Genomic DNA, 22,028 nt, shown 5'->3' on the forward strand with positions numbered 1-22,028 from the left:
ATTACTTTATAATACTGTGCTGTGTTTACCTCGAAAAAAATTTGCATGTAAGTGGACCACTGCAGTTCAAACCTGTGTTGTTCAAGGGTCAACTGTATAAGCAAGATAAGACCTGGGAGTGGATGAGTATACTGTGAAAACTACTAGTAGAATGAGAGGAGGGCCAAATGTATAAAATTAATATAATATATAAAAATAATTTGGGACATACTAGTATTTATGAGATGGCCAAAAGCAGAGAGCCTCAAAGTTTTCTGAAAAAGAATAATAGAGAAAAAGAAGAAAATCCAGATGGAGCAGTGTTCTTGAGAAAGATAGAAAAGCGTGTTTAACCAAAGAATATTTAACAGTATTGCAGACTGATGGAGGATTAGGTGGGGTCAAATGAAAACTAGAGTCTTGTGGGCTTGACAGTTAGTTGGTCATGTGTGACTGTAGAGGAAACATATCAGTGGATTGCTAATGGGCCATCTGTATGCCCTGGGTCAAGATCCAGTAGGAGCTGAGGAAGTTGATGTAGTGAGTTTAAACCATTTTTTCCACTGTGAACATAGAAAGAAGACTAGAGAAGGACACAGGCTGGAGGAAAGAGCTAAATTGAGAAGGGCCTTGTGAGTTATTGGGCCAGCTGTGCTTTTTTCTCTGTCCTTTAGAACAAGCCTAATTTCTACATGACAATCTTTCCAGTGTTTGAAAACAGTTGTTGTGTAGGCTTGGAATCTTCCTTTTTCTTGGTTAAGACCCTAAATCATTTAGGCATTTCCTAGTTAATATGGCAGTGGTTTTCCTATTAGTCTATTTCTGTCCTTTTTCAAGGGTGGAGTATAGGACTCTGATGTGACCCTGGTAACTGGGAAGCAGCCAGAACTACACCTTATGTTAACACCTCTATTGACTCCTATTGAGTTTACTGTCAGCCAAACTCCAGGTGTTTCATACTTGATTCTGCTAATCAAGAGCCTTGTCGCTCCCATTTTGCTCCCTAAAATTATTCATTTGGTACCAAATTCAGTTCCTGTTTTGCTACATTTGGATGATCTCTCATTAGATTTGGTACAGATTATCAAGATCTTCTTAGGGTCTTGTTCTGTTATCCAGCAGAGAAGCAGTTATGGTAAGGAAGAGGTTTAGGTTTGCCTGGTCTTTTTACTAACTGAAGAATCTTGAACATGTCATTGAGGTTGTCTAATTTTCTACTGGACAAAATTGGGATGGTAATGCCTACATCTGAGAGATTCTTTGAAAAATAATTGAAATAATACATAAAGCCATAGCCTAATTAGCAAGTACTATCTTTGATAGGTTGAGTTGTTATTTTCAAACCTACATATTCATCTAAATTGTTAATAAGCTTTTAATTTGTCATCCAAGTTTAAGAATTTGATTATTTGTGTTCAGTTCCTCCCACTTTCACTTCTTATGATTGGTTAGATTTGAGAAGAAAAAAACGCTTATCAAGAGTAAGACTTCAAATCACTCAAATCATTTTTCCATTTTGGGGGAAGAACCATGCAAATTACAAAGAGAAAAATTAAGAGAGTTAATTAACCAGGCAAAGAAGATGTGGCAGGCTTAGGGGTCTATTAGATAAGGCTAATATTTGGGGGGAAGACTCTTGAAGGGAAAGGTAATTGAGGATTGATCTTATAACTGAAAAACCAGTTGAGATTTTTGCAGAGCAAAGCATGTTTAGAGCAGCTGATGAAACTTTACGCTTACTTTATTTCATGTTCTTTATGAGGACCCCATAATGGTAACACCAGGTATGGGGCAAGAGGGAATATACCCCTCCCCAAGTGTGGCCTGAGTGCCTATGCAGGTCTGTTTACTACATTCTTTCTGGTTCTTACTTGCCATTTATTCACAAAATGTGGAGGAGTGGTATATATACCATAACCCTGTTTTCCTTGTTTTATAATTTATTTCCCATCCACAGATTCATTCAAGACCACTAACAACCTTTCATTTCTTTGAAGGCATTTAATAACTCCTTGCCCTTCAGTTACATTTGTTGAATAGGCCAAATTCAGCTAGCAATATAGTAATATTTTAAATAAAGAAATCTAGAAAGTTTTAAAATTTTTGATGGAGCTAAATGAAATTATTGGGAGATATAGCTATGCTTGACATTTGAGTTCAGAATATACCTCAAAAAACAAGGATATATTTATTTTCCGTATCTATTATATTGTTTTTTCCTCACATTTATTATATTGACTTTAACATGAGTTATAGACAAAACAGTAAGTAAAATATGGCTGAAAATTTTTCCTGGAAAAGTACTTTTGCCTTAGTGTTTAGTTAAGGGATCTTCAATCAAGGCTCTAAATTACTCAAAATTGTTCTAGAGAATGCTCTGACACTGAGGGAGCATGGGAAAGTGTTCTTGGTGAGCCATAACAGCAGTGACAAATGCCATTCCTGGAATTTTGTTTACAAAAATAGTTCTTCTGAATTGTAAAGTGATGTTTATTCATCAGCCTTGAGGTCTGGTAATTTTGATAAGAAATTACCTTAAAGTGGCTAGAACCCTGGAGAGTATAGAATATGAGGTTTTAGCCCTCTTCATGACTGTTACTGTGGGAGAGTTCCTAGCTCCTGTCCCATCACTCCCCATAGGAGGGAAACTGTTCTACATAAAAACATCTGTGAAGGCCCAGTTTTTCGAAGGAGCCCATCGTATGGATAGCATTGCAATTCTCTCTCAAGTTATGAAAAATTTGTAAATTATTTTCTATGAGTTATGCATTTTATGAAAAATTTGTAAATTATTTTCTATGAGTTTATGCAATTATTTTAAAATACCCCTTTTTATAGCATTTTTTGGTGCAAAAAATATTAGGTAGAATAACCAACAAAGCAGAACCCCTTTCATAAGAACAACAGCTTACTAGCTAACTGTTTTTCCATATAGCTATTAAATTTCAAAGGCAGCATTATTTGACTCTTTAGTGTATTATGTAATAACAAGCAGTTAGTAGAATCATAGAATTGTATTGTTTTTCTTTATGTTATTATTGGGAAAGAAGGAACCATGGAAAGTAAAACATTGAATATTGACATTGTAATTACATTATTGAATTATAAGAGAGTATAATTAAATTTAATAAGTGTTAACTCTCAATTTGTTACTATGAAGATAATTTTCTAAATATTTGTTTTGCTTTTAGGAACAGAGACTTTTGATAGTCCTAAGTAACTGCTGCTACCTAGAACGTCACACCTTCCTAAATATAGCAGAACATTTTGAAAAGCACAACTTCCAGGGAATAGAAAAAATAACACAGGTAAATAAATTATGTTAAATTGAACAAGTTGGTGGCTTTATCAATTTAGTTTCCAAACTATTTTCCTAGCACCCTTTCTCTTTTGGTTTTCCTAAACTTTTCTCTCCTGATCCTCCCCACATCCATATTCCTTCCCCATCTTCACTCCACCCTGACTTTGAATGATTCCTGTCCTTAAAACTCACCTTGAATTGTTAATATTCTCTTCTTTCCTCTAGATCAGAGCTTTCTCAAGGTGAAAACTGATTTACTTCCCACCTAACCTGATCAAAGTAAGGGAAGGAAATAGGAAAGAAAGGTTTCAAACCGAAATCTTTAAGAATCATCTCATATTTGTCTCCTTTTAGGTTAAAGCTTTTACTTTAGAGCCAACAGCAAACTCCCTGAGCCTGCAGAAAAACCTTTTCCTGCTTATGCACACTTCTTCTTCCTTTCCCCCTTTCCAAATGACCACAGTGATGCTTTTGCTTTTTACTACTTAAGCATGGGTACAGGTGCACAAGCACAGAGACACACACAGACACAGATACACACAACACGAGCCTGGCTTACAACTGCTTTAGGATGCTTAATAACTTACCTGAAAAATAACATGCTTTCTACTCTCCAATCCATGGATGTAGCAAAGTCGGACAAAAATGAGTCCTGTATAAATCCATGGAATAGGGTTTTTTTTTTTTTTTGGATATTATACTTTGTTGTTGATATTTTTCAAGTAAGCAGAAAAGGAAAAAAATGAAGGAACCTTGTTATTAAAGGTTGGTTGGTTCTTGGGCAAAGATTTATCAGATTTCTAAGTAAAACGAAGAACCATTTTTACAGTTTTCTCGGTGCAAAAAATAAGAAAGATAATGATCTTGTTAATCTTATAATCAAAAAGTACTTGTGATGGATTGCATGCTTTTTATAAGTGATAGTTCCATTTTGTGAACTAGAAATGGATTTTTTTTTTCTTCAAAGAATGAAAATGTCAAAGTGGGTGGCTCTGTCTTGTTTTCCTGCCTTTTTGTAAAGATTAATCATCCTGATGAGAAATGTTGTGACTTAAGGCTATAGGGTCAAATGTTCAGTTTATTTCCAGAAATTTTTGTGTTGAGAATTGCAAGATGCTCTCTTGCAGTAAAGAATTAGTATTTGTAGAAAGTGGGCACTTTGCTTTTGTGCAGTAACAATAGTGACACAAATATATTTATTGAACAGTTTTTTGATCATTTAAAAACACATAAAATGATTAGGACTTGCATATAACAGAAGCAGTAAGCTTGGTTTTCTTTAGGTTTTTACAAAGTTATGAGTAGTAATTGTTGCTTCAGCTTGTGTAATAAAGAAATAGAATGAAATTGACATGCCTTTGATATCCTTCCTAGTCTTGATATTATTTTGAAATCAAGGTAATATGTTATTGGATCTGGGGGTACAGCTTAGGCTAAATGATGGGCTATATTTCACACTCAGAATTAGGATTTTTTTTAAACATTGACATTGAATACTTTGAAATCATTAATTGTATATTAAATGAATAGGCAGTAAACTAGATTTAGATGATAGTAGATGTACTGATTTTGTTTATTATGAGTGAATCCATTAATTTCATGATGCCAACCAAGTAAAATATATTTCTTGCATTAATGGAAAAACACTGCCAAGTTCCATTGTTTTACATAGTTCCCTTCTCAAATGACAACTCTAGAGGCAAAGATCCCAGCGAAACTATGGGGCACATTGTTTACACAAATAGTTTGTTATCCATGTTGTCACTCTGTTTCTGCTCTTGGAAATAACAGTGCATTATGGACTTCTAATTTAGTATCACAAGACATTAGACATTCTCTCAGATCTCCTTCCAGAAAGGATTGGTGGTTTACTGAGGGTCTTCTAGGCATATTTCCTTCTGCTTTCTTATTAGTACTTCTACAAGTAGAAGTGTGAAAATGTCCAGTTGTTAATTCCCTTCATCTTGATCCTCCTCTTCAAAAGCGGAATTAATTTTAATATAGAAACAGTACACTAATAACTATATGTTTCAGGAGTTAAAATTTAATGATCAATGATCATTTAAAACTGGAATGATTTCATATAGACATTTTTTTAGTGCAAATAACTCTGTGAAGTAATTAAGGAAAATATTATTAACTCTGTTTTTTTTTCATATGGAAATATGCTTAGAGATGTTCATGACTTGACCTGTAAGTAGCAGGGCAAAGCAGAACCTAAAATTAAGTATTCTAATTCTGAATCCAGAATGCTTTCTGGTCCAGTACCATACATCTTAAAATAAAAAACAAAATTGTTCCCATGAAAATAAACCAAATAGGACATGAAGTCAGTTGGCTAATGTATATTGTTTTGGACTTTATGAAACAACATTAAATGGTAATTCATCAGATCAGTGTATCAAACTCGTCCTACAGGTTACCTCTTTTAAAATAAGCCCTATTATAAGCCTTAAATGGACTTTGTGCTGTTGGATCCCAAATGGCAAGTTCCAGCAGTGAGTGTCTTGTCATTTGCATGCACTTCCATTTGCATTGCCAATTCCATTTTGCTTTATTGTAAGCCTTGAAAATGTGTTTTCCCAGGCATACATTTTCTCCTGCTTATAAAAGTAAGAGCAATCATTATTTTTAGCAAGGAGAAATACTGGTGCACCTGGGTGGCTCAGTCAATTGAGTGTCTGACTCTTGATTTTGTCTCAGATCATAATCTTGAGGTTGTGGGATCAAGCCCCATGTTGGACTCTGTGCTGAGAGTGAAGCCTGCTTAAGATTCTCCCTCTCCCTCTCCCTCTCCCTCTCCCTCTCCCTCTCCCTCTCCCTCTCCCTCTCCCTCTCCCTTTCCATGTCTCTGCCTCTCTCTCTCTGTCTCTCTCTCTGCCCCTCCCCCGCTTGCATGTGCATGCTCTCTCTCCCAAAATAAATAAACATTTTTTAAAAATATATACTGAAAAGTCTAAAAAAATTAATTATCTATAATACCCCAAGATAAACACTGTTGTGTTTTAGTATATCTAGTAATAGTAAGCAGCACTTTATATATACCATATACCTATATGTGTATATATAATAAAATATGAAACATTTTTCTGAATTCAGTTTGTATTGAATATATCTTTTTCTGTTGACTATTCTGTTGTGAAGACCTTTATTAAATAGGTAGATGTGAGTTTTGTGTCTTATGATAGTTAATGTGGATGTACCATTTTTTTTTTTAAATTGTTTCCTAGTGGGAACCTTAAGGTTATTTTTATTGTTGTGACTGAGAGGTAAAGATAATCTTTGATGACATGTTTTATTACTTTCTCAAAACTGATTCCTAGAAGTAGAATTAGAGCTCCAAAGACCCTTGGTAAATATTGCCAGGTTGCTTTTCAGCAGCTGGTTTTATCACATTTTGGTCATCATTGCTGATGCTAATATTTTCATTTGATAGATAAAAATACTCTTTCATGGTATTTTAATTTGCATGCTTTCCCTATTTGGTAGTTTAACACTTTTTGATGTGTTCATTGTTGATATTCTAGTAGAGTTCATTTTAAAGGTACTTACAGGGACTCCTGGGTGGCTCAGTCTGTTGAGTCTCTGACTTCAGCTCAGGTCATGATCTCACGGTTCGTGGGTTCGAGCCCCGCATTGGGCTCTGTGCTGACAGCTCAGAGCCTGGAGCCTGCTTCGATTATGTGTCTGCTTCTCTCTTCCCCTCGCCTGCTCACACACACACTCTCTCTCTCTCTCTCTCAAAAATAAATAAACATTTAAAAAAAATTAAATAAACAAGCAAACAAACATACTTACAAGGTTAAGGAAATACAGAGTTTTTCAAACCAAATTTGCTGTAAGTCATTAACTCTTGAGACCTCTGAGAACAGACGACCAGAACTATATGGTTAATAAACTTTTAGCACATAATTGTGGTAGCTGTAATTACATAATTCCAAAGAATTTTTTTTCTTACATAAAATGCTATTTTAACCTGTTCCAGTCTTTAAAAAGTGAACTTCTAATTTAGAGTTTGTATAGTTGCAGATTTTTGACTGACTTGGGACTGTAGTCATTAAACAAGTTGGGCATTAAATTCTTTTTTTTTTTTTTTGGCATTAAATTCTTGAATGATGTTTTATTTCATGCACCTAAATCTCTTTCAGAAATTCTGACATGGTGGGTGGGGAGAGGGCAGCTTCTTTTGTTCACATGTCTAGAAAGATCCTTTACATACAGCAATCAGTTTTAAAGATTTTTGTATCACTTGAACCATACATACCATATTTTATATATTTGATTATTTTTTAGCTTAATTTTATATAATTCTCAAGTTTCATTGAAGCCATTTGAATTCAGTATATTTTGTGAATGACTATAGTTTTGTGTCCTCATTATATTATCTCTTTATATTTTATTTCTCTCATTTCTTCTCCTGCTAAGTTTTGTTTAGAGGCTATTTTTATATAATAAGTTAGTTGTAAATTAATAGATTAGAGACAGGAATTATAAGTTGATCAGATGTGTCCCTGTCTACTACATACGAAAGGTGATTTTTGACCTTATTTAACTGCCTCAAGTTCTTTTATAAATGGTAAGGGAAAAATGAAACAGACATAAAGAGATAATAGTAATGACACAAGAACCTCGTAATTTATAAAGTAAAATATTGCTTCCCCAATACAGAAAGTAAATCAGAAAAGCTTTTCCAAAGCAAGGAAGGATATTAGATTTCACATAGAAGTAGTTGCTTTGGAGATGAGAGAAAGACTAAGTCTCTTTGGAAAGTTGGCAATAAGTAAGACCGTTGGTCATCAGTTGGATAGGGTGTGGGGTCCTAAATCAAAAACCTTGAACCTGAGCAGGTACAATTCAACAACCTAAACAGTTATCTTTCATTATTCCTGTACTGTTTCTGTTCTCTTGGCTTGTGCTTGTTTCCTCTTCACACTCTGTACCTTTTCCTTAGAGCTCATTTATTTCCACCACTTCATTTATCATTGATGCCCATGAGTCCCAAATGTATATCTTTTTTTATTTTATTTTTTAAAATTTACATCCAAATTAGCATATAGTGCAACAATGATTTCAGGAGTAGATTCCTTAACCATTTAGCCCATCCCCCCTCCCACAACCCCTCCAGTAACCCTCAGTTTGTTTTCCATATTTATGAGTCTCTTCTGTTTTGTCTCCCTCCCTGTGTTCATATTATTTTTGTTTCCCTTCCCTTATGTTCATCTGTTTTGTCTCTTAAAGTCCTCATATGAGTGAAGTCATATGATTTTTGTCTTTCTCTGGCTAATTTCGCTTAGCATAATACCCTCCAGTTCCATCCATATAGTTGCAAGTAAAATTTCATTCATTTTGATTGCTGAGTAATACTCCATTGTATATATATACCACATCTTCTTTATCCATTCATCCATCGATGGACATTTGGGCTCTTTCCATACTTTGGCTATTGTTGATAGTGCTGCTATAAACATGGGGGTGCATGCGTCCCTTCAAAACAGCACACCTGTATCCCGTAGATAAATGCCTACTAGTGCAATTGCTGGGTCATAGGGTAGTTCTATTTTTAGTTTTTTGAGGAACCTCCATACTGTTTTCCAGAGTGGCTACATCAGCTTGCATTCCTACCCAATCTATATCTTTAGCTTGCATTTCATTCCTAGGCTGCAGATCTGTTTCCTGTCAGACATCATCACTAAAGTTGCCACTGCGATTTCAGATCAACTTACCCAAACCAAAAACTTATTCCTCTTTCTTCCTCCAGATCAGCTTTTCTTTATGTGTTTTCTGCCTTAGTAGTCATTGAGTCAGCAAGCCAGAGTCTTGGGAATTGTTCTTGACTCAACCATCATCCAAATCTGTCTCTACCTCCTTCATTTGTTCTTCTGTCCACAACCAGCTCTTTTTCATCATCTGATCATTGTGCTGTTGCGGAAAGCTACCTTCTAAGTGCTTTGCTTATGCTCTAAATTTCACTCTTTAACTCATTATCTATGGACTTTCTTGGATGGGTTTTCAGAAATACAGATCTGATTATATTGTTCTTCATCCTTGCCTTATGTTCATCTCCTCATTGACTGAGAAGTAAAACATAAACTCCTTAGGCTGCTGTTCCTATTGTTTTAATCTGGCCCCTCTTACCTCTTTCTCTCATGCCATTCATCTCCTGTATTCCAGTACCTAAAATCTAGCACAATACCCAATTTCCAAATTGGGAGGGGTGGAGAGCAGTTAGTTTCTACTCTGGGAATTAATTTTCTCTTTGTTAGAGATTTCTAGCCACTCATCTTTCCTTGAGCATTTCATATTATTTTTTTCGGCTCATTCATTCCTTCAACTAACATTCATTCAACATCAGCTTTTACCAGGTTCTATTTTAAGAATATATACCTATAGCCTGTATTGTTCTGTTGGTCTGGAATGTCTTTTCCTCAACCACAACTAGACAAAATCTTGATCATCCTTCAAAACCTGTCTCAGATACAGGTGTTCCATCCTGTGGAAAGACTACTTATGCATTCTCCCAAACTGCCAAATGGATCAAATCCTCTTCTTTATTCTTATGATGCTTTGTTTGTAACCCTAGAATAACATTTTAACACATTACATTACTATTAGGTTAATGTTGGTGTACTTCCTTAATAGATTTAATTTTTTTCATATATTTTTTATATTGCATATTTTATGTGTACAAAAGACTGGATCTTTTGTAGGTGTGAGATATAAGAAAAATAAAATGGGGGCTCCTGGGTGGCTCAGTCGGTTAAACGTCCAACTGCGGCTCAGGTCATGATCTCGCAGTTCGTGAGTTCAAGCCCCGCGTCGGGCTCTGTGCTGACAGCTCAGAGCCTGGAGCCTGTTTCGGATTCTGTGTCTCCCTCTCTCTCTCTGACCCTCCCCCGTTCATGCTCTGTCTCTGTCTGTCTCAAAAATAAATAAAACGTTAAAAAAAATTTAAAAAAAGAAAAATAAAATGAACAAGTGCATCCATCGCTGAGATGAAAAATGGAACATATTCTCAGGACCCTTCATGCTTTGCATATATGCATCATCCTGTCTCCCTTATGGACAGTCACTTTTGCATTTTGTGGTTTCTAAACAATACCTTGTTTAATGTTACCTGTTTCTGACTTTTAAATAGCATAAATGGGATTGTATGGTATCTATTTTTCAATGAGTTGCTTTTTCTACTCTATTATTTTTGTGATTTATCCATGTTGCTATATGTAGCTTATGCTAATTTGTAAAATAAAGAGTATATCCCTTTTTTCTTCCTCTGAGTTTATGTAACATTGGAATTTTTTGTTCTTTGAATATTTACAAGAACTCTGTGGTAAAGCCTTTGTGAGATGGTTTTTAATGACTGGTTCAATTTCTTCAGTGGTTAAAAAAAACATTCGAATTTTCTGTTTCTTCTTGTTAGTTGTGGTGACCTATGTTGTTTTGTTTTGTTTTGGACTTTGTCCATTTTGCCTAAATTTCTAAATTTATTGACATAAAACTATTTTATGATTATTTCATCTTATTTCAATTTTAGCTGCACCTAAGACTGTGACCCTTTTTAGACCTAGTATTTTCAGTCTTTTTACTTTATTAGAGTCTTCTCAAGAACCAAATTTTAGCTTTACTAATCTCTCTTTATGTCCTTGTTTTCTGTCACAGTAACTTGAGCCCTTAGCTTGTTTTATTTATGTAGCTCATTGATTCCAAACTGTTCTACCTTTTAATATAAACATTCCAGACTATCACTTTAGCTGTTTGCCACATATTAACATAAGATATTTTAGTTGTTCTGTCATATCTTCTAATTTTGAGTCTTTCTTTGACCCACATATATAGAAGCATGATTTTAAATTTCCAAAAAATTTTGGTGGTGGGGGTGGGGGGAGTAGGCAGCAATTAGTTTCCATAATGGGAAATAGTTTTCTCTTTGTTAGAGATTTCTAACTTAATCATGCTGAGTTCAGAGAATGTCATGTTGTTAACTTTATTGAAACTTGAGTTTTCTTAAATATTCTCCCTTGCTTGAAGAGATTATATCTTTCAGTTTTGAATACCACATTCATATATGTCTATTAGATGAAGTTTGTGAATTATGTTGTTCTGTCTTCTGTATTCATTCCTTTTGTGTGTTTTGGTCTATAATTTGTCATTTACTTAGAGAGATATAGTAAAGTCTTTCTTTAGCTACTTTCTAGATTTTTTTAAATTTTATCTCTAATAGTTCATAGTTCCACTATTATGTGTCTCTTGATATGTTTTGTTTGTCTTTTTTCCTTTGTCTCTGATACTTTTAATTAGTTCTGGAAATTTGTCAGCTGTTACCTCTTTTAATATTTATTCTTTCCTATTCACTCTTTTCTCTCCTTCAAGATCTCCTATTAGATATATGTTAGACCTTCTCACTCTGTTCTCCATGTCTCTTACATTATTCTTTCATTCCCCCTGCCCCCATCTTTAATTCTCTGTAATGATTAGGAATAATTGCTTCAGCTTTCTCTTCTCATTGACTTTTTCTTCATTTGTATATAATCTTGTTGAAATTTGCTGTCTATTCACATTTTATTTCAGTTGTTTTCATTTCCAGAAATTCTTTGGAAGTTATTAAGTAAAGGAAAATGATTAACTTATTCTAGAATGGTTTGATATCAAACATCAGGGTAGGAGGTAGTAGCAGTAAAGTTATTTCCCATGCCCCTTAGATCGTTCTTTGTAGGTGACCAAATAAAATAGTCTATTGTCAAGTAAAAGACTATCCTATTAAGGAGAAGAAGATTGGAGCATTTAAGTGAAGCCTCAACAATGGGATGTAAGACGGCTAACTTGATTATAAAAAAATTCACAGAAAAATTAGTTTTAGGAATGATGAAGATAAGTAGTAAGTCACCAGGTTAGAATCACAATGAAATGTGAAGGAAGCAAGGAACGATAGCTCTTCCTGAGTCCTAGAGACATCATCTGTTCTTCTATTTCAGGGTGACAGTATATCCTGTTTTATCTTGGTTCTTTTTTCAAATTTGTTTTCATAGTGCCGCCTCAACCAGAGATTAAGTGTTTATTTTTAAGAAGCAGTTATTGGCATTTATTTTGTCCATATTTGACAATTATGGTTCAATAACATAAAGTAATGCCATTTTGCTATTTGTACAGCCATCATCCATTTGTAAAAAAATTTTAAAGTATATTACTTTGACTGAACCTAGTCATCCAGATTCACTTGGATAGATGTTCTAATTATAGTTTGATAATTTTATTTCTTTAAAGATTGTTCAGGTCAATGTATCCTTTCTGTTGTCTTTGAAATGAAAATAACTTTTTAAAAATTATATTTTCTTTCTCAGAAACATACTTTTTAAGAAGCATTTTTAGCAAAAAATGTTTTTATTTTTATTTTTTATTTTATTACTATTATTGTTATTATTTTATATTTATTGCCAAGTTAGCTAATTTAGTTGCCAAGTAGTGTAGTCTTGGCTTCAGGAGTAGATTCCTATGATTCATCACTAACATACAACACCCAGTGCTTATCGCAACACACGCCCTCCTCAGTGCCCATCACCCATTTTCACCTCCTTCCCACTCCCACCAACCCTCAGTTTGCTCTCTATATTTAAGAGTCTCTTACGGTTTGCCTCCCTCTCTGTTTTTATCTTATTTTTCTTTCCCTTCCCCTATGTTCATCTGTTGTGTTTCTTAAATTCCACATGTGAGTGAAATCATATATTTGTCTTTCTGTGCCTGACTTATTTCACTTAGCATAACCTCCAGTTCCATCCATGTTGTTGCAAATGGCAAGATTTCATTCTTTTTCACAGCCGAGTAGGATTCCATTGTATATATATATACCACACCTTCTTTATTCCTTCATCAGTTGATGGACATTTAGGCTCTTTCCATAATTTGACTATTGTCAACAGCCTGCTATAAACATTGGGGTGCAGGTGCCCTTCCGAATCAGCACTCCTGTATCCTTTGGCTAAATACCCAGTAGTGCAATTGCTCAGTCATGGGGTAATTTGATTTTTAATTTTTGGAGGAACCTCCACACTGTTTTCCAGAATGGCTGTACCAGTTTGCATTCCCACCAGCAGTTCAAGAGGGTTCCCCTTTCTCTGCATCATTGCCAACACCTGTTGTTTCCTGAGTTGTTAATTTTAGCCACTCTGAAGATTGTGAGGTGGTATCTCAGTGTGGTTTTAATTTGTATTTCCCTGATGATGAGCAATGTTGAGCATCTTTTCATGTGTTTGTTTGCCAGTGGATGTCTTCTTTGGAAAAGTGTCTATTAATGTTTTGTGCCCATTTCTTCACTGGATTATTTGTTTTCCGGATGTTAAGTTTAATAAGTTCTTTATAGATTTTGGATATTAACTGTTTATCCGATATGTCATTTGCTAAATATCTTCTCCCATTCCATCATTGCCTTTTAGTTTTGTTGATTGTTTCCTTTGCTTTGCAGAAGTTTTTATCTTGATGAGATCCCAATAGTTCATTTTTGCTTTTATTTCCCTTGCCTTTGGAGACATGTCAATTAAGAAGTTGCTCTGGCTGAGATCAAAGAGGTTGCTGCCTGTTTTCTCCTGTAGGATTTTGATGGTTTCCTGTCTCACATCTAAGTCTTTCATCCATTTTGAGTTTATTTTTGTGTATGGTGTAAGAAAGTGGTCCAGTTTCATTTTTCTGCACGATGCTATCCAGTTCTCCCAGCACCATTTGCTCAAAAGACTGTCTTTTTTCCTTTGAATACTCTTTTCTGCTTTGTCAGAGATTAGTTGGCCATAAAGTTGTGGGTCCATTTCTGGGTTCTCTATTCTATTCCATGGGTCTGTGTGTGTACCATACTGTCTGGATGATTACAGCTTTCTAAACAGGTTAAAGTCTGGGATTGTGATGCCTCCTGCTCTGGTTTTCCTTTTCCAACATTTCTTTGACTATTCGGGGTCTTTTGTGGTTCCATACAAATTTTAGGATTGCTTATTCTAGCTCTGTGAAGAATGCTGGTGCTATTTTGATTGGATTACATTGAATATGTAGATTGCTTTGGGTAGTATTGACATTTAAAAACTTTTTTTTTAATGTTTATTTATTTTTGACAGAGAGAGAGAGACAGAGAGCATGAGCGGGGGAGGGGCAGAGAGAGAGGGAGACGCAGATTCCAAAGCAGGCTCCAGGCTCTGACCTGTCAGCACACAGCCAGACGCGGGGCTCGAGCTCACAGACTGCAAGGTCATGACCTGAGCCAAAGTCGGACGCTCAACCGACTGAGCCACCCAGGTGCCCCAGTATTGACACTTTAACAATATTTGTTCTTCCAGTCCATGAGCAGGGAATGTTTTTCCATTTCTTTGTGTCTTCAGTTTCTTTCGTAAGCATTCTATAGTTTTCAGCATACAGATACTTTACCTCCTTGGTTAGGTTTATTCCTATGTATTTTATGGTACAATTGTAAATGTAAATATTGTAAATGTAAATTGTAAATGTAAATATAAATATTTTTGGGGTGCAGTTGTAAATGGGATCAATTCCTTGATATTTCTTCTCATTGCTTCCTTATTGGTGTAAAGAAATGTAACCGATTTCTGTACCTTGGTCTTGTATCCTGTGACTTTGCTGAATTCATGTATCAGCTCTAGCAGGTTTTTGGTGGAGTCTTTCAGGTTTTCCATGTAGAGTGTCGTGTCATCCATGAAGAGTGGAAGTTTGACTTCTTCTTTGACAATTTGGATGCCTTTTATTTTGTTTTATTGTCTGATTGCTGAGACTAGGACTTCCAACACTTTGTTGAACATCAGTGGTGAGAGTGGACATCCCTGTCATGTTCCTGATATCAAGTTGGGGGAAGCTGTCAGTTTTTTTTCCATTGAGGATGATATTAGCTATGGACCTTTCATATGTGGCTTTTAGGTTGTTAAGGTATGTTCCTTCTATCCCTACTTTCTTGAGGGTTTTTATTTAAAAAGGATGCTATATTTTGTGAAATGCTTTTTCTGAATCTATTGACAGGATCATATGGTTCCTATCCTTTCTTATATTAATGTGATGTATCACATTGTTTGATTGCAACAAATCCAATTCATCCCTGCATCCCAGGAATGAATCCCACTTGATCATGGTGAATAATTCTTTTAATATGCTGTTGAATTCAATTTGCTCGTATCTTGTTCAGAATTTTTGCATCCAGGTTCATCAGGGTTATTGGCCTATAATTCTCCTTTTTAGTGGGGTCTTTATCTGGTTTGGGATCAAGGTGATGCTAGTCTCATAGTATGAGTCTGGAAGTTTTCCTTCCATTTCTATTTTTTGAAACAGTTTGAGGAGAATAGGTATTAACTGTGCTTTAAATGTCTGGTAGAATTCCCCTGGGAAGCCATCTGGCCCAGAACTCTTATTTGTTGTGAGATTTTTGATAACCAATTCAACTTCCTTGTTGGTTATGGGTCTGTTCAAATTTTCTATTTCTTCCCACTTGAGTTTTGTTAGTATGTGATTGTCTAGGAATTTGTTCATTTCCGGTTTGTTGGCATATAATTTTTCACAGTATTATTTGTATTTCTGTGGTGTTGGTTGTGGTCTCTCCTCTTTCATTCATGATTTTATCTATTTGGATCCTCTCTTCTTTTTGAGAAGTTGGCTAGGGGGTTACCAATTTTGTTTATTCTTTCAAAAAACCAGCTCTTAGATTCATTGATCTGTTTTACTGGTTTTTTTGGATTCTATGTTTATTTCTGCTCTAATCTTTATTATTTCTCTTTTATGATGGCTTTGGTCTTTCTTTGATGCTGCCTTTGTAGCTCCTTTAGCTGTGATTAGGTTGTGTATTTGTGACCTTTCTTGCTTCTTGAGATAGGCCTGAATTTCAATATATTTTCCTCTTAGTCCTGCCTTTGCTGCATCCCAAAGAGTTTGGACTGTTGTGTTTTCATTTTCATTTGCTTCCATATAGTTTTTAATTTCTTCTTATTTCCTGGTTGATCCATTCATTCTTTACTAGCATGTTCCTTAACCTCCATGTATTTTGGAGCTGTCTAAATTTTTTGTGGTTGATTTCAAGTTTCATAGAGTCGTGATCTGAAAATATGCATGTATGATCTCAATTCTTTTATACTTGTTGAGGGCTGTTTTGTGACCTAGTATGTGATCTGTTTTGGAGAATGTTCCATGTGTACTCGAGAATGTGTAGTTTGATGCTTTGGGGTGAAAAGTTCTGAATATATTTGTTAAGTCCATCTTGTTCAATGTGCCATTCAAAGCCATTGTTTCCTTGTTGATTTTCTGCCTAGATGATCTCTCTTGGAAGTGGACTATTAAAGTCCCCTACAATCACGGTATTATTATCTATACATTTATTTATGCTTGTGATTAATTGATTTATATATTTGGGTGTTTCCACATTGGGGGCATGAATATTTACAATTGTTAGCTCTTCTTGAAGGATAGACCCCTTAATTTTGATAAAATGCCCTTCGTCTCTTGTTACAGTCTTTGTTTCAAAATCTAGTTTGTCTGATACAAGTATGGCTACTCTGGCTTTCTTTTGACATTCAGTGGCACGATAGATGGTTCTCCATCCCCTCACTTTCAGTCTTCAGGTGTCTTTATGGCTAAAATGAGTGTCTTGCAGGCAGCACATAGATGGATCTTGTTTTTTATCCATTCTGATACCCTATGTCTTTTGATTGGGGCATTTAGTCCATTTACGTTCAGAGTGATTATTGAAAGATATGGATTTAGTGTCATTGTGTTATCTGTAGATTTCCTGTTTGTGGTGATGTTTCTTGTCCTTTGTAGTCTTTGCTGCTTTCCACTCACAAAGTCCCCCTTAGGATCTCCTGCAGGGCTTGTTAAGTGGTCATGAACTCCTTTAGCTTTGGTTTGTCTAGGAAAGCCTGTATCTCTCCTTCTATTCTGAAAGACAGCCGTGCTGGATAAAGGATTCTTGGCTGCATCTTTTTCCTATTTAGCACATTGATGATTTCCTACCGTTCCCTTTTGACCTGCCAAGTTTCAGTAGACAGGTCTGCTACTGCCCTTATGTGTCTACTCTTGTACGTTAAGGCCTGTTTGTCCCTAGCCTCTTTCAGAATTCTCTCTTTATCTTTGTATTTTGTTAGTTTCATTATAATATGTCATGGTGTTGACCTGTTTCTGTTGATCTTGAAGAGAATTGTTTGTGCCTCTTGGACTTGGATGCCTGTGTCCTACCCCAGATAAGGGAAGCTATAATTTGTTCAAATAAACCTTCTGCTCCTTTCTCTCTCTTCTTCTTCTTCTGGAACTCCTATGATGTGGATATTGTTTTGTTTCATGGAATCACTTAGTTCTCTAAGTCTCTCCTGGTGATTTAGTAATATCATTTCCCTCTTTTTTTCAGCTTCATCATTTTCTACAATTTCATCTTCTATTTCACCTATTCTCTTCTCTGATTCTTCCATCCTCACTGTGACTGTATCTAGTTTATTTTCCATCTCATTTATAGCATTTCTTAATTGATCATTACTATTTCTTAGGTCTTTTATCTCTACAGCAATAGATTGTCTGCTGTCTTTTATGACTGTTACCCTAAATTCTTATTCAGATATATTGTTTATATCTCTTTTGAGCAATTCTCTGCCTGTCATTTCTTCTTGGATTTTCTTTTGAGAATTCTTCCATTTTGTGATTTTGGCTAGGTTTCTGTCTTTTACGTGTTTTAGTAGATTGTTAATGTGTCCTGTGCCTGCTAGTACTATTATATTAAAAAGGAGTCGTACACTGACCAGGGCCTGGAACTTCAAGAAGTGTTTTTGGAGTGTGTTCTGGGCACTCTGTTGTTGTGTATTTGGCTGCTCTTTCCCAATGGTCAGTCCTCTGCAAAGCTTCTCCTTGCTCATAGTGGTGGATTGTTTGGACCTTTCACTAGGTGTACTTTGAGTTGTTCATTGAAATAACCCTGGAAAAAAAGGAAAGCAGGGGTGGAACCTGATCCCATACAAAGAGAAAAATGCAAGGAGTGAAAAAAAAAAAAGACCAAGCAGAGAATCAAAGAAGCTATAAGCTTAATCCAGAGAAAGAGAGGAAAATAAAGGGAGGAGTTACAGGAAAGGTGTAAAAAGAATAAAGTAAAATTGCCTGATTAAACAAACAGATAAATAAATAAATAAATAAATAAATAAATAAATAAATAAGTGTGTGTGTGTGTGTATGTATATGTATATGTATGTGTGTGTATATATATATATGTGTGTGTGTATATATATATATATATATAAACATATATACAGAATTGACCAAAACTACAGGAAAGGTGTAAAAAAAATAAAGTAGAATTGCCTCATTAAACAAACAGACAGATAAATAAATAAATAAATGTGTGTGTGTGTGTGTGTGTGTGTGTGTGTATAAACACATATACAGAATTGACCAAAACTACAGGAAAAGTGTAAAAAAAATAAAGTAGAATTGCCTGAGTAAACAAACAGAACAGATAAATAAATAAATGTGTGTGTGTGTGTGTGTGTGTGTGTGTGTGTGTGTGTATATATACATATATATATATATATATAAACATATATACAGAATTGACCAAAACTCAAATCAGAAACTATGAGCCTGATTCCAAAGGAGAACAAGAAGAGGGTAGAAAGAAAAAGAAAAGAGAAGCAAAGAAAAGCAAAGGGTGGGGAAAAGAAACCAGGCTAACATAGAAAACCACAGGACAGTTGTCTGTTGGTGCCTGGGACCAGTGGCTGTGCTGGTCTGGAGGACAGACTGTCTGGTTTGCTGAGTGTCAGTCTCCCTCCAGTAGATAAGCAGTTGTCAGGCATGGAGGGGCAGTGTTGGGTGTAAGCAGGTCCCACCTCCACTGGGGGTCCCTGAAGCCCCACCATCTTTGTGATGGGGAGAGAAATGGCAACACCGCAGTCTCTCCTCCACAGACCAGGTATCTCGAAGCATGCTGTTCAAGCAGCCCTCAGAGAGTAGCAGACAGTAAGCCCATGCCTCCTAAGCATTTGGCTGGGATGCAAAACCTGATGTCTTAAGGAGCCCTGCAGGTGGATTCTGTTCTGGTGTAGCGCCACTTAACTCAGCCGATAAAGGGCCTTTGACTGGGGCCTGCAGGGTCTTTCATCCTTGGGGAGGCTGTAAAGCCTCTTCCCACAGTATGGAGGAAAGGGACTGGTGTCTCCCAGTGCTCACCTGAGATTGCTACTGCACCCCGGGGTGGCTCTCCTCTCCCCAGATGTGCACACACAGCCGATGAAAGTGGGCACTTTTGAAAACTCCAGTGTTCAGCTCCTGAATCTATTTGCAAAATAGAAACTGGCACTTTCTGTATTTCTCCTTCTCCAGTCCATGATCCAGAGAGGTTTTTCTCTTGTATGAGCAATATACTATAATTCCACAACCTTTCTCTCCTTTTTGTCTTTCCACAGAAAGGTTTCCCTCCCCTGTATGCCTACACTGCCATTTTATCTCCCTCAATTCACATACATGCACCTCTGTCCTGCCACGCTGTTTTCCTTCACCTGTGGAGATTTTTCCGTCACTCTGCAGATTGATTTTCTGGGTGTTCCAAGTGACCTGACCTCAATACAGCTGCGTTTGAGGGGCAAGGGAAATCCCAGTCCCCCTACTTCTCCACCATCTTAATCAGCAAAAAGTTTTTAAAATAGTAAATTAGAAAATTTAAATTAGAAACATTAAAATTAATGATTTTTTAAAACTATTTTGAGTAAGTTGAAGACAACTATATAGAAATTGAGGAAATGAGAGACATGCTTCGGTGTTTGTTTTCCAGCACCTGTCTGATGTGCACACAGCACAGGTCAGGCTGTATGCTCTAAGAATATCTTTTGATGTGCATATTGCTGCTTAAGAGGATGTAATGGTAGATTGTCCCAAGTATTATTTGCCCCTGCATCAGAAATGCTACCCTCCTGGTGTATTCTATATTTCTATAAGTTATTACCAACTCTTTGAAGTACTTTAAAAGGTGCTCCCCAGTTCTAATTTGTTAAGAATTTAGTGAGTACATCTATTGCTGGTTGCATAATTACTGAATTAGTACCCTTTTTTTTTCTTAAGAAAGCTTTTCTCAGTGCCCTTAGAAGTGCCTCATAAGTACTCCCTCTCTGCCTTAATAGCCATATTCTTTTAATGTTTTATCAACGTTTTCTTGCCTTTCTTCCCTATTAGACTGTGATTTCTGTAATAGAATTTTTTTTCATTTAACTTTCATTCATCACTATTAGATAGTGCCTAAATTATGGGAAGACCTTATCCTTGCAAAGTAGGGTCAAGAAAACTCAGTTAACATCTTTGTTCATCAGCTGGTATGAACAGGGCTTAAGTGAAAATTGAGCATGTTGAAATTAAATAATAATAATAATAATAGCTGAGAACATTTATGATGTACTTTAAATGTGCTACATAAGTTTCATACATTATCTTTTTCAATTCTCACAAAATTTATTTGGTACTCTTGACCTCAGTTCTGCTTTGTTAGACGTTAATATTGGCACTCCACTTTCTCTTTGTTTCATTATCTATCTGCCCTTTCATTTATTTTGAACCATTAAAAAAATTGAAGTATAGATTATATGTAGTAAAACACACAAAATTAAGTGTGCATTGATAGGTAACTTGTTTATCTATACCTTGTGTGTGTATACACACACACACACATATAGATAGATAGATAGATAGATAGATAGATAGATAGATAGATAGATAGATTTTCCTCATGCCCCATTCTAGTCAGTAGGCACCTTCTCACCACTGTTTTGATTTCTGTTAGCATATATTAGTTTTGCCTGTTCTTTAACTTCATGTAAAATGGAACCAGTTACTAATCTTTTATGTCTAGCTGCTTTGCTCCAGCTTAATAATTTTTTAGATCCATCCAAATTGTTGCATGTATAAGTAATTTCTTTTCTTTTCTTGCTAAGTTTGGATAACTCAGTTTTGTTTAATCATTCTCATTGTAACAGACAGGTTATTTCCAGTTTGAGGATTTTATGAATAAACTTGCTATGAACATTGCTGTGAAAGTCTTTTGTGGACATTTGTACTCTTTCATCTTAGATATAAACCTAGAAGTGGAATTGCTGGTCATGGGTTGAAATTCTGAAGTTTTCCAGACTGGGTGTGTCATTTCATTGCTCATTTTATAGCTGTGCATGAGTATTCCTTTTGCTCCATGTTGTTCTTACAAACACTTAATATTTTATCATTCTTTTTTTAATTTTAGCTAATTCTGTTGCTTTCTCCGATAAATAATATTATTAAGCACTTATTCTTATACATTTAGGTATTCTTATTCAGATACCTTCTTTTTGGAAGTGCTTCTTCAAATCATTTGCCTATAGTTTAATTGGATTGTTCACCTTTCTATGAGTGATTTTTAGAAATCTGCATGTAAATTCTTTGTCAGATATATATATTTTTTCTATGGCTTGCTGTTTTGTTTTCACAATGCTATCTTCTGAGTAGAAATTTTTAGTTTTGATAAGGTCCAATTTATCATTTAGAACCCTGTCAAAAATCTTTACCTACTCAAGTGTACTGAATATTTTTTCCCAGAAGCGTTGTAGATTTAACTGTTATATTCAGGTGTGTGATCTATTCTGTTTCTTAATTTAATTTAATTTTAGAGAGCAAGAGAGGAGACCTGTGAGCAGAGGAGACAGGCAAAGAGAGAGAGAATCTTAAGCAAGCTCCATGCTTAGTGTGGAGCCTGATGCAGGCCTCTATCCCACAACCCTGGGATCGTGAC

At 35.5% G+C, this 22,028-nt stretch overlaps 1 protein-coding gene across 3 annotated transcripts in view; it reads left to right on the top strand.

The window, feature by feature from the left end:
* Positions 1-22,028, top strand: part of EXOC2 (exocyst complex component 2) — a 275,073-nt gene that overhangs the window by 164,864 nt on the left and 88,181 nt on the right. For all 3 annotated transcript variants that reach the window (XM_086706457.1, XM_086706459.1, XM_086706458.1), the window contains one exon: positions 3,171-3,287. In XM_086706457.1, coding sequence (XP_086562583.1) covers positions 3,171-3,287 — 117 coding nt within the window. The remainder of the gene's footprint in view (positions 1-3,170; positions 3,288-22,028) is intronic.

The sequence above is a fragment of the Puma concolor genome, chromosome B2, assembly GCF_028749965.1.
Source record: "Puma concolor isolate L17-30 chromosome B2, mPumCon1.1.hap2, whole genome shotgun sequence".
Taxonomy (NCBI): domain Eukaryota; kingdom Metazoa; phylum Chordata; class Mammalia; order Carnivora; family Felidae; genus Puma; species Puma concolor.